Below are 12,786 nucleotides of genomic sequence, written 5' to 3'. Positions count from 1 at the left end.
AGAACTTACACCCTAGGGAAAAACTGAAATAATAGTACAGCGTGAGAGGTAATACACATAGGCTCCCTCACAAACAGGATCTGTTTCAAATATTCGTTTTGAGTTAATTCAGAATATAGAATACATTTTTGTTAGAGAACCAATGTTGACTGACATTTAAAGTCATTAAAAATATATTTAACTTTATCTGTGGGATAGTATTGATTTTGTGAATTCTTCACTCTCTGTGGCCTTGTTTTCTCAGGACGTGTATTCAGAGTTGCTGGTCAGGGTGAGTGAATCACATCGTTTTCTTCCTGGTTCTTCCATTGGCAGTGTTAGTAGGAGCAGGTGCTGTGGTGGTTTGGAGCAAGATGGATATTTTAGGGCCCCAGATGTATAGCTCTGGAACACTTTAAGAGGCTTCTCATCTTCCTTCTCCTCTGACATTCGGTTTGTTCTACAGTATCCCTACCAAGTGGATTGTGCAGTCTGTGCCTTTTCATCTCCAGTGATGGGATACACACTTCTTTGAAGAGCCCATTCCATATTTTTATTGGTCTGATTATTAAAAGCTCGTGTTTTGAGCTGAAGTCAGTCTGTGTATACTTTTGACCATTCATTAGTCCAGTTATCTTCACTTTTACATGAGTAATCGCTCCTTTTCAGCGACCCTTTTCACCTTCCCCTCCAGGTTTCCTGGTTTCCCGCCCCCCGCCTCCCCCCACCCCCACCCCCCGGGCCTTCCGGGTTTCTTTGGGTAATTATCTTGTAATTTCAGTTTGTTTTTTGAACGCTCTATTCTGGACATAAAACATATTTGCTAGCCAGGAACTTACCATGTCAGAAAAGGTACTCTTGAGCGGCGTGTGTACACCTCTCTGTGTACACACCTCTCTGTGTATCCCTGTGTGTATTTGGTGTGTTGCACTGAGGAAAGGGCTCCATTATGTGTATGTTTAAGTCATCAGTTTAAGATACCTGTTAGGGTTAATTGCTTTAGTGAAATACTTAACTTTGCAGTTCAAAAAATTCTTCACTTTAAAGTCTGGATATAGGTTTTGGTTCTTCATAGTCTTTTAGTGTCCAAAATACCAACAGCACTATATTCTGCCCTAAGAAAAGGAAGCTAAGTGTGCAGTTAGTGACTGTGTGGAATAAATTAAGTCTTCACCTGCTGTGATTCTGTGACTATTTATTGAATATCTGAAGTCTACCAGACCCCTGGGAAATAAAAGAGAGAATAGGAAAGTCTTTGTTCCTAAGAAACTTCCACTCTAGTTGTGAGAAGTAAACACACACACCCCTGTAAATGTAATAGCCATGTAAAAGATGTCAAAAAGTACAGCTAGCTGCCAAACAAAGCCCCGAACCAGAAAATCCCAAATAGTGTTTTGGAGCATGCTGGTGTGTTTCACAATGTTAATTGCTGTTCATTGAAATAAATGTTCCATAGTAATATAAGTTTCAGAGTTGCTAGGTTAAACTATATTTGGATCTCTACTGTAGAATTTCTCAGAGCCTTTAAAATCCACTGTGACTTTAAGAAAGTGATATATAGTTTGCAGTATTCACAGAATTGCTAGATATAGTAACACCTTTAAGCATGTTAATGTTCCAAATATATTTATGAAAATGTTAGTCTAGACAGTAAGTGTTAGAAGTTCAGACCCGTGTGAGATTTGTCTGAGAAGACTTTATGCTTGACAGTTGAATTTGGCCTTGAATTACATGTAGCATTTGCGTAGACAGAAGCAAATGTGAACAGGCTGAATGGGAGAAGAAAAGACAGTGATGTGAAAAGCGTTGGGGAATGGTGAAAAAAGTAAATGTGAGGTAATACTGAAAAGGGGATTCTTCCTTTCTCACTTTAGCTAATTGAAAATCACTGCATTTTGAATGTAGGGAAACTGAAAACAAAATGTAGTTGAATAGGGTTTGGATGCTGAAAGGTCATAATACTTGATAGATGTTGGATATACGAGGAACTCCAAAAATACATTACATTTTTATAGGGATTCTTTGACCTGAGAGACAGGATACATTTGTTTAGAACATACATGCATGCTCATGTCTGATTCTTTGCCTGCCAGCCTCCTCTGTCCATGGAATTTTCCAGGCAAGATACTGGAGTTGGTTGCCATTTTCTCCCCCAATCTGTTAAGTTGTAACTAATTTGAAGAGAATGCTTGTGTTTGATGGTAGCCATTTTTTGAGGAACATAGACAAGAAGGTTACTTCTTGAGGGATCAAGGAAGATAGGATTGGGGGTTTTAAATGTGTCTAAAAAGTATATAATAACCACTGTTGAGTTAGGAATGGGAAGAAAGTGGTGAAGTTGATTGAGAGAGTGGTAGGGGATAAGGCCTGCAGAACTAGCAGATACTGTGTTCTGCTACTCCATCTATGTACATATCAGGTAAGTGATGTTGTCTTCACTTTACCAATGAGGAAATAGACTTGGAGGTGAAGTAAGGTGCCCAGGATCTGTGGAGACTTGAATCCAGATCCGTCTTTGTTGACTTGGTGGGTGGATATGGCAGAATGAAGGGGCTGACGAAATCTCGGATATTTTCTGAGAACAGAGTTGGAATGACCGAGTAAATCAATAAAATCAAGTTGAGTGAGGAGGGTGATCATTTGTAGACCCACTCCAGTGTCCTTGCCTGGAGAATCCCAGGGACGGGGGACCCTGGTGGGCTGCCGTCTATGGGGTCGCACAGAGTCGGACACGACTGAAGCGACTTAGCAGCAGCAGGGGCTTAAGGAAGTTAGTTACATGGAGAGTCAGGTTTTAACATTTATTTTACCTCCCCACTTCTTGTTTAACTTTTATTTTACTTTCCTAAACATTGTGAAGATCACAATTCTTTGTTTTCTTACCAGTCAGACCTTCTTCTGTGGAACTAACCCTTCTATTTAAATAGGTTTATCACTAGAGCATGGTTTAGCAAACTTACTATTTCTTTTTCATCTCCACCTGCTTCACCTAAGTTTTGTTCGTTTCCTAGTTCTAAAGAGGCATTTTTTTTTTTCCTTTATTCCATTTTTCAAAACCACCTCTATTCTTGCCAGGAAGCATTCTAGATTAATTTTGTTTGACAGAATCCATTCCAGAGATAGTATCAAAAGATACTTAAGAGTTTGTAGTCTCTTAAGTAGAATGTAGAATTTGTGTTAGTATTTCAGATGGCTAGTTAGATGGATTGTTAATACCTAAAAAAAGTTTGGTCTGTTTAGTTAAATTTACAAACTAGTTGCCTGATGTGGCAGCTTTTTTTCATATTTAAAATTCTTTATGTGGCTTAGAACAAGATTCACTTCAGTGTAATTAGGCTGCAAATTGGGAGTAAGTAAGTGCCTTTAATGGAGGAGGAAATGGCAACCACTCCAGTGTCCCGGCCTGGAGAATCTCGTGGACAGAGGAGCCTGGTGGGCTGCAGTCCATGGGGTCGCAAAGAGTCACACATGACCGAGTGACTAACACACACACACACAAGTGCCCTTAATTGTTCTAGATTTAAAACAAAGTGTAGACGTAGATAATATTCTCTTCTGGCTGAGTTTTTTTACATTGAAGTCAGTGTATTTTGAGTTTCTGTATTTTTTTCCAAATATGATTGCTTATGGAAGTTTGTTTTGGCACCTTACTGGTGGCATAGTTTAGATGACTTCAGAAATTTGGAGATTGTAATTAGTGTCTTTTTAGGAAAGAAAGAAATTGGAAAATTGTACATAATTCTCGTGTTTTAAATTATAAATTATGAAAATTTAACCTCAATCTAATGTGTCAAAAAATTCAACATGTTGTGGGTGGTGTATGTCATCTTTTTTATGTGCCTAACTGTCTTATGTTTTATTTAATCTAGATGGATAAACATTTAAGGAGCAATCTGAAACTCAGTTTGCAAAGAAGATAGAGGTAGTGATAATAGGTAAAAGGTAAGTATCTAGAATGTTAAATCATAGATAGTTGTACTCTACTTTTGCTTAATGATTGATACTACCAATTATTTTGAGAAGGAAGATTAAATGATGCAGGTTATTATCCCAGATTATAGGTCATCACAAAGCACCTTTCGACTTTTGCAGTTAGATTTAAAGGTATCATTTCTTTTTGCTTTTTGTATTTAACTTCCATTGTTGTTAATTGTTACTGTTTTCTCTTCTTATTTTTGCTTTGTGGAATGTTTGTATCTGGCACAGCTGAATGTGGCTTCAATTTCCATAGCTTTAACTGGGGTGTGTAGGACATGTCAGTTCATCCACGTGTTATCTAAATGTTAGTTTTGAGGTATATCATTGTCTTTTGGCATGGTTGTCACTTTGTAGCTTTTTATTAGGTGCAGTTGTTGCTTTTTATGCTTGATACGTTGAATCAAAACCATTTTAGTGGTAGTAAAAAAAAAAACAAACAACCTTGAGTGAGAATGTGCTAAATAAATACTTTTCTTATCATTGAGATTGAGGATAAAAAATGGGAGGAGAGGTATAAGGATAGTTTGTGGGGCTATGGACAAATATTAAAGACACTTGCAAAAGGGCTGGGGTTTTCTTTGAAGTGTTGGAAATGCTTGGAATAGAGGGAAGTATCCCAAACAGAGGAATATGAGGTTATGTGGAATCCTTGTGAGTAGTAGGTTTTTACTCTGAAATGGGTAGATGATTAGTGCTGTATAAAGCTTTGTGAAGAAAATGAGTGAATGAGCCTCTTTGTTCTCCATAACACTTCCTAAAAAAGAGGAAGACATTTTCAGGGCTAGAAAGAGGGCTAGAAAGGCAGATTATTTTGCCTTTCAGAAAATTATAATCTCCTGAAACTAATATTTATTTTTATATATGCACTATATTTTAGGTGAAGAGAGAAGGTGTTAGTGCTAGCTTGTTATGCTAAATGCCAAATCGAATGAACAAGGGATAGGAGGAGAACAGGGTTCCCCTGCAACGAGTTTGTTGTTCAGTCGCTCAGTTGTGTCCAGCACTTTGTGACCCCATGGACTGCAGCACACCAGGCTTCCCGGTCCTTCACTGTCTCCCAGAATTTGCATAGACTCATGTCCTTTGAGTTGATGATGCCATCCAACCATCTCATCCTCTGTCGCCCTCTTCTCCTTTTGCCCTCAGTCTTTCCCAGCATCAGGGTCTTTTCCAGTGAGTCAGCTTTTCACATCAGATGGCCAATGTATTGGAGCTTCAACTTCAGCATCAGTCCTTCCAGTGAATATTCAGGATTGATTTCCTTTAGGATTGACTAATTTGATCTCCTTACTGTCCAAGAGTCTTCTCCAACACCACAATTTGAAAGCATCAATTCTTCTGTGCTCATCCTTCTTTATGGTCCAAGTCTCACATCCATACAGGACTATTGGAAAAACCATAGCTTTGACTATATGGACCTTTGTCGGCAAAGTGATGTCTGTGCTTTTTAATACACTGTCTAGATTCATCATAGCTTTTCTTCCAAGGACCAGGACTCTTTTAATTTCATGACTGCAGTCACTGTCCAAAGTGATTTTGGAGCTCAGGAAAATAAAGTCTGTCACTGTCTCCATTGTTGCCTCATCATTTGCCATGAAGTGATGGGACCAGATGCCATGATCTTTGTTTTTTGAATGTTGAGTTTTAAGCCAGCTTTTTCATTCTCCTCTTTTACCTTCATCAATAGGCTCTTTAGTTCCTCTTCACTTTCTGCCATAAGGGTGGTATTATCTGCATATCTGAGGTTATTGATATTTCTCCTGGCAATCTTAATTCCAACTTGAGCTTCATCCAGCCTGGCATTTCGCATGATGTACTTTGCATGTAAGTTCAATAAGCAGATTGACAATATACAGCCTTGATGTACTCCTTTGCCAGTTTGGAACCAGTTCATTGTTGCATGTCCAGTTGTAACTGATGTTTCTTGACCTGCCTACCGGTTTTTCAGGAGACAGGTAAGGTGGTCTGGTATTCCTATCTTTTTCAGAATTTTCCGTTGTTTGTTGTGATCCACACAGTCAAAGGATTTAGTGTAGTCAGTGAAGACGAAGTAGATGTTTTTCTGGAATTTCTTTGTTTTTTCTATAATCCAACAGATGTTGGCAATTTGATCTGTTTTCTCTGCCTTTTCTAAATCCAGCTTGTACATCTGGAGATTCACGGTTGACATACTATTGAAGCCTGGCTTGGAGAATTTTGAGCATTACTTTGCTAGCATGTGAGATGACTGCAATTGTGCGGTAGTTTGAATGTTCTTTGGTATTGCCCTTCTTTGGGATTGGAATGAAAACTAACCTTTTCCAGTCCTGTGGCCACTGCTGAATTTTCCAAATTTGCTGGCATATTGAGGGCAGCGCTTTCACAGCATCATCTTTCTAGGATTTGAAATAGCTCAACTAGAATTCCATCACCTCCACTAGCTTTGTTCGTGGTAATGCTTCCTAAAGCCCACTTGACTTCATACTCCAGGATGTCTGGCTCTAGGTGAGTGATCACACTATCATGGTTATCTGGGTCATCAATACCTTTTTTGTACAGCAAGAGTAGACGTTGTTACCTGTGGAAACATGTCAGGCTATAGAAGGGTATTGAACATTTGAATTGGCAACCAAGAGAAGAATAGAATTTGTCTCATATGGTTTTTAAAAATAACCCACTTCGAGGCATTTGACAGCTCCATGTTGGCTCCTCCATTTAAGTCCAGATTTGTCTCGTTTTCAAAGTCTTATGTAAACCGGTGGTCTACCTACCCAGCCTCATTTTCTTCTGTTCTTCAGCAAGTCCTTCCTCCTCCTTTCAGTCTGGCTTCCTTATTGTTTCCTGCACGTTCCGCACTCCTTCCCATCCCTCCGACTTTGCTAACGCAGTGCCTCTGACTGGAGTAAGTTTCCTTCTTCCCTCCATTCTCAGATGCTTTCTCTACCTCGTAGCTGTTGATTGCTTCACATCACACTTCTGCCTTCTACACTCGTGTTGTCCTTGCACTCATTAGCCTTAGCTTAGAATTGGATTCCTCAGTGACTCACATGCCTTAGGTCTCTCTAGACTGAGATGATTTTCTTTAGAGCAGGGCCCCCCTTTCTGTGTCTTCTGTCACATGCAGATGTAGCTTGGGAGCTGCATGTTGGGCCGGTGCTGGCTGCTTCTGCTTTGTTCAGGAGTGCTTTTGCTCATATGTGGGGAGATAGAGAGGATGGTGACCTTTGTCCTGGGCAGGCTGCCTTCTTCTGTTTGCCTTTGCTTGGTCTTATCTTGGAACTGTTTTTGTTCTTTTTTAACCTGGGTATCTCTTGGTTTTTTTCTTCTTGGGTGTCTCTGTATCCCTTTCTGTTGGTCCAGATCAGCTGTCATCATCACTGTCATTCTCTTCGTTCAGTCTGCAGGTTTACCTACCAGAGATAACTTTGGTGCGAGAAATACACTGTAGCATCAGCATAGAGACTTGGTTGCTTCAAGCAAGATTTGCAGATTGTATAAAAATCCTTCTGTTTTACATCTGTAAATTTATGCCAATATAATTTCAGGTAATAGAGCAGCATCCAAAGTAAGAGCATATGAAATATGTTGCTTTAATTGTCTAATTATTGTAACTACCCAAAAAGCCCCTTTTCTGTCTATTTAGGGAATCTCATTTTGGCTGTAGATAAATTGATATTTTAGCATTTTAATTTTTGTATTATTTAATCTAAAATTTAAAAGACATTTCTTTTTTTTAATTTTTTTTTTTTTTTTATTTCTCTGGCTTCTTAAATTTCTTTCATCTTAGCTTGTGCCTCAGCCTGTTTGGACATAAAGAACTGTCAGCTACCATGTCAGTGAGCCATCTTCTTGGTTCATTTTGCTACTTTGAGCATCAGTGATCTATAATGACCTAATATGTACATAGCTTTGTTTTACGTTCTTGAGGTTAGAGTTCAATGGAGTTGGCAAAAAAAAAAATACAAATGTTTCTTTTTTCAAGATTGAGTTGTGATTGAATTTGCCTGGTTTACTGGTAAATGGAATAAATTGTGACATCTTAAGATATGTTAGTTTATTTAAGAGTAAACTAATATATCTTCAGTGACTATTTTGCCTACAAATTGAAATATCTATTGCTGTAATTAGTATACAGTCTTCTTGAATATTCCTTGCCTTCATTTAAGTATAAACATTACGTTTACTTCTCTTCAAAGAATACTATATTATAAGGAATACCATACTGCTGTCATCCTAAAGAAATCCTTACTGTGAAAAAAGTTAAAATCCCGATTTATATTTTATAGAAATTAACATCAAAACAGAATGCTTTCTTAAACTTACATCATAGTTACTGAAATTTATTTGTGTTGTTAATGTTTTTACTCTGTGACTTGGCTTTATTTTAGTACTTGCTTTGTGTAGAATTCTGTTGAGATTGGTGTGTGCTTTGGGTTCTGGCCCATAAGATCATCTGTGTTTTAGCCTACTATGTGGAGAATGCATGTAATTCAAATACAGTGCAATTTCAGCAAATATTTGTTAATATACACAGTTCGTCAGATACTAAGTATTGAGGATACTGCAGTTAAACAACAACAACAACAGATTAAAATTCCCTGTCTACATGGAGCTTATATTGTGATGGGATTGGGAAACATAATAAATAAGTATATAATATATTAGATGGTAATGAGTGCTTTGAAGAAAAGTAAATGCAGTATTAAAGAAAAAGGGAGTTTTGAGTGGTTGGGAGTTGGAAGTGTTAAAATTTTAAATAGTGTGGCCAAGGAAGGTTTCATTAAGGAAGTGACATTTGAGTAAAAATCTGAAGAGATGATCTGACTTTCTGTTTTTTGATCATAAAATATGTTTATTTTAACAGGAAAGAATGTTCCATGTGGAAGGAATTACATGTGCCTTTTTCAGAGGTTCAGTTTCTTCAGTTTGTTGGAACTGTTACAGTTAGACGGGTATCATTGTAGTTTCATTCAGGCTGAAATTAGTATATAGTCCTTTTGCATAGTCCTTTGCCTTCATTTAAGTATAAACAGGTTTTTTGTTTTGACAGAATGTCTAGCAAGGAAGTAAAGACTGCTCTGAAAAGTGCTAGAGATGCGATCAGAAACAAAGAATACAAGGAAGCTTTGAAACATTGTAAGGTAATTAATACTTTTTTTCCCTTCCACAATAGAAATGTTCACATCTGGCAGCATCACTGATTTGTAATATGTGGATCATTCCTGTCTAAATACAAAAGTGGTCAGGCCGTTTAGTAGAACCATTAGCGTGGTTGGGCCCGGATAAGCTGCTTCTGCCACTTAACTTCATCTTTCTCTGTATTGGTAACTTATCAAAGGCAGGTTCCCAAAACCTGAATGTCTCTCTGCTGTCTTTTGATGGGTTGTCCTATGGAACACTGTTGCATCTTAAAGTTTTCCTTCTTTAATGGTGTGTTGACAGGAGAATCAGCTTGGTGTGTGGTTGTGAGCATTAGGATTCTAAAGCTCCTTTCTGTGCTGATGGAAATGTTCGAGTCCAGAAGCAGGAACTGAAGGTGCAGGAGAGATGCAGGCTGGTAGCAGGAGTGAGTGAGGATGGGATTCAGAGCTTGAGAGGAGGGCCTTTGACACCTCTGTCTAAACAGGAGGGAAGATAGATGCAGATCCATAGCCATCAGGTTTGTAGATTGGGGGGTGGTGGTGGGAAGATAAATGTCCCCCTCTGATGGCTCCTGTCTTCTTAGGTATAAGCTGAGGCTGAAAGAGGAGTTGTGTAGGAGGTTTGAGACAAAAGAAGGTATGATACAGTTGTCATTTGCCATGAGAGAAGAAATTTATTAGTAAGGATTAGCAGGATTACCAGACTAATGAATGTCCTTTTGAAATTTCATGTTATTAAAGTGAAATTGGTGTACTGAGCTATGTAGTTTCTTCCTTCGTGTTACCCTTCTTAGGCTTGGAGATGGACATGATGAATTCTATATATAGGTAGTAAGAAAGTTGAGGGGAAAGAGAGGCAAAGGGTGGAGGATGTTTGCAAGGGAGTGATGACAGTGATGGGCAGTACAGTGTAAGCCGGGACTTGAGAGGTGAGAACTGAGAAGTAGGGTGATAGTTGGAAGGAGGGGAGGTTAAAATAAAGTTGGTCATTATAGAGGTTAGAGAATTGTTACCATTACAGTAATTGAACTGGGAGGATAGGAGAGGTACAAGCTGGAAACCCAGGTTTTGGATGGCTGAGTACTGAGGCGAAGTAACTGAGAGGCCTTGACATTCATTGGGTCATCTGCATGATTGATAGAGTGATTACTGGAATTGAAATGGAGAGGAGGGATTACTCTATTTTCACTGAAGGAAAGAGGATACCTAGAAGGTTGGTAGATGGTAGCAACAAGAAGGATATTTTCTAGAGTATAGCTGTTGGTTTGATCTTCAAAGGTCCTGGGATTTTTGAAGGAATCGGGGAGCAGAAGACGAATATATTACAGGTGACAAGTGTGAGCAACGGAAACCCTTGTCTTATCTCCTGGCCTGTGATATGTGAGATGTACGTGAAAAGAAATCAGCTGCAGCATGTAAGATCTGTGGGGCCGAAGCCCAGTTTCGTTGGAACAGAACTTGGCGCAGTTCAAAGCAAGATTGAACATAGGGACCTTGACTGTTCAGATCGGGAGTTTCAGCGATTGCACTAAAGAGTTCAGGACGGGGAACACGTGGAAATCCATGGCTGAGTCATGTCAGTGTATGGCAAAAACCACTACAATATTGTCAAGTAATTAGCCTCCAACTAATAAAAATAAATGGAAAAAGAGAAAAAGAGTTCAGGACAGTGGGAGGGAGAGAAATGAGTAAGCCTGGGGGAAATAGATAGCAATATAGAATGAGAGTCTAAAGAGGTGAAGAATGCCCTTGAGAGGTTAGGTTTCTAGTGAGCTCAGCAGAGTGGAGGTCATAGCATAACTCGCCCTCATATTGAAGAAGGTGAATGGGCTGTTCAGACTCACAGTAAGAAGGAGGAGGAGGTGGCGAGGGGCTGGGAGAGGTTGTTTCCTTCAGCACTAGACTGATCTAACACAGGTGTGAATCCGTTAATATATACAGAAGTACCACAGCCACCTTCTTTCTGATTCCCATATGAATTCCACCAAGCAGTTCATAATTTATACCAGAGACTCAGCTGGAAAGCCAAAGATGGGGAACTAGTCAGTGGCAAATGTGTGATGACTTAACTTGTAGTAACCTAGAAAGTTGAAATTTTAAGAGAAGTTGCCCCTTAGTGTATTTGCTGTGTTTGGTCTGATTCATCACCTCTGCTGGTGCTCCTGTAACTCAGGATAAGCATGCCTTTAGGCAGCCTTGTCTGACTTGTGCGATGGAGTTTGGAGTCAGGTACTTTTTTCCTTATCTCAGAATTCCATACCTGCTTTCACGGCACTGTTATAATTCTTTCATTAAAAAGTCTGTTTCCAATCTTGAAAAACCCGGTGATTAGGCAGACAGCAGGTCCTTACTGACTATGGGTTGACTATGGCATTTATCGTTTGCCTCACAGTTGTATGCCAGTCGTTGACCTTGGTGTTGGGAACACGAGCGTTTAATATGACTTCAGCGTGTGGAGCTTACCTTTGGCGCTTACCTCATTGGTGCTGGTTTTCTGGGAGGTAGCATTATGAGAGAGAAGGGACCTTGTGCTGTATATTGGTGACATTGCTAGAAGTGTCATGTGGTCGCACATAGGACTAATAATCTGCCTGCTTCAACTCAGAAGTGTTCCTCTTTTCTCTAGAGTATGTAAAACCTTAAGAGCTAATTTCATTTTAGCTAGTAGTTTTGTGTTCCTTTCACTGGAACATCTTTGCTTTCTATTTCAAACTGTTTTACCTTAGCAAATAGTTGTTACTTCTGTAAGGAGTAACTCTGTATATAATTTTTATTCTAGTTGACAGGTGTTGTTTAAACATTCATCGCCAGTATTACTTTTGAACATATTTGGTGCAGTCACGTTGGAGTCAAAATACTTTCCTAGCATATAATATCAATGAAAATATCTATCTGTTTAATATGGGGTGATGCTATTGTAGGGAAGGAAAATACAGGAGTTGGATAAGGTGAAACAATATGGAAAATAATTTTGTAAGTGATTAGTAGCAGTGTGCTGTGGAGGTGGTAAGAATAGTCTTAACTGTGCTTTTTATACTTAGTGTTATTCTCAAGGGGCAGAGGGAGGCATTTGGCTGAGGCATGAGGATTACTTGGGCATCTTTGTAAAACATGCCTCATATTTCAGGCCCCCCCCAGTCACTGGTTCAGTCCAACTCCCCCTCCCCTTGAGGAAACTGGGGACCAGAGTGGTGAAGTGGTATTCTTAAGATCATCCAGTTAGTGGTGGATCCAGATTTCCTGACTATTAGGTAGACTGTCTTTGATTATTCTTTGTCCATGAGCTTCCAAAACATAACGACCATCTCCTTTAACTTTTTCAACCAGACAGTGTTAAAACAAGAGAAGAATAACTATAATGCCTGGGTTTTTATTGGCGTTGCTGCAGCCGAGCTAGAACAGCCTGATCAGGCCCAGGGTGCCTACAAGAAAGCTGCTGAATTAGAGCCAGACCAGCTACTAGCTTGGCAGGTATGTAGACATTTTTTTTAAACTATGTTATAGGAAATAACTTTTTTCAAAATACAGGTGACAGCTTTACAATAAGCACTTAGATCTCCATTTCCCCAGTATAAGAGAGAAGAAATTAAATTTATTGATCCAGTAAACTTGAAAGTTAGTTGGTGCCAAGGATGCTGTTTGCTACTATTTAACGTCTAAATCCAAAGGATTATTTCCAAATGTTAGGACAGAAATTGAAACATGATTA

At 39.1% G+C, this 12,786-nt stretch overlaps 1 protein-coding gene across 2 annotated transcripts in view; it reads left to right on the top strand.

Moving 5' to 3' along the window:
• SKIC3 (SKI3 subunit of superkiller complex) overlaps positions 1 to 12,786 on the top strand; it is a 99,478-nt gene that overhangs the window by 1,258 nt on the left and 85,434 nt on the right. The window contains exons 2-5 of one of the 2 annotated variants that reach the window (XM_065913319.1): positions 3,849 to 3,921; positions 7,334 to 7,481; positions 8,987 to 9,077; positions 12,405 to 12,548. In XM_065913319.1, the coding sequence (XP_065769391.1) occupies positions 8,988 to 9,077; positions 12,405 to 12,548 (234 nt within the window). In that variant the 5' untranslated portion in view covers positions 3,849 to 3,921; positions 7,334 to 7,481; position 8,987. The remainder of the gene's footprint in view (positions 1 to 3,848; positions 3,922 to 7,333; positions 7,482 to 8,986; positions 9,078 to 12,404; positions 12,549 to 12,786) is intronic. The other variant, XM_065912536.1, reaches the window with a different exon arrangement.

The sequence above is a fragment of the Muntiacus reevesi genome, chromosome 1 (assembly GCF_963930625.1).
Source record: "Muntiacus reevesi chromosome 1, mMunRee1.1, whole genome shotgun sequence".
NCBI classification, from domain to species: Eukaryota; Metazoa; Chordata; class Mammalia; order Artiodactyla; family Cervidae; genus Muntiacus; species Muntiacus reevesi.
Note: the sequence above shows the minus strand (reverse complement) of the source record. Positions and strands in the feature narration are given on the sequence as shown.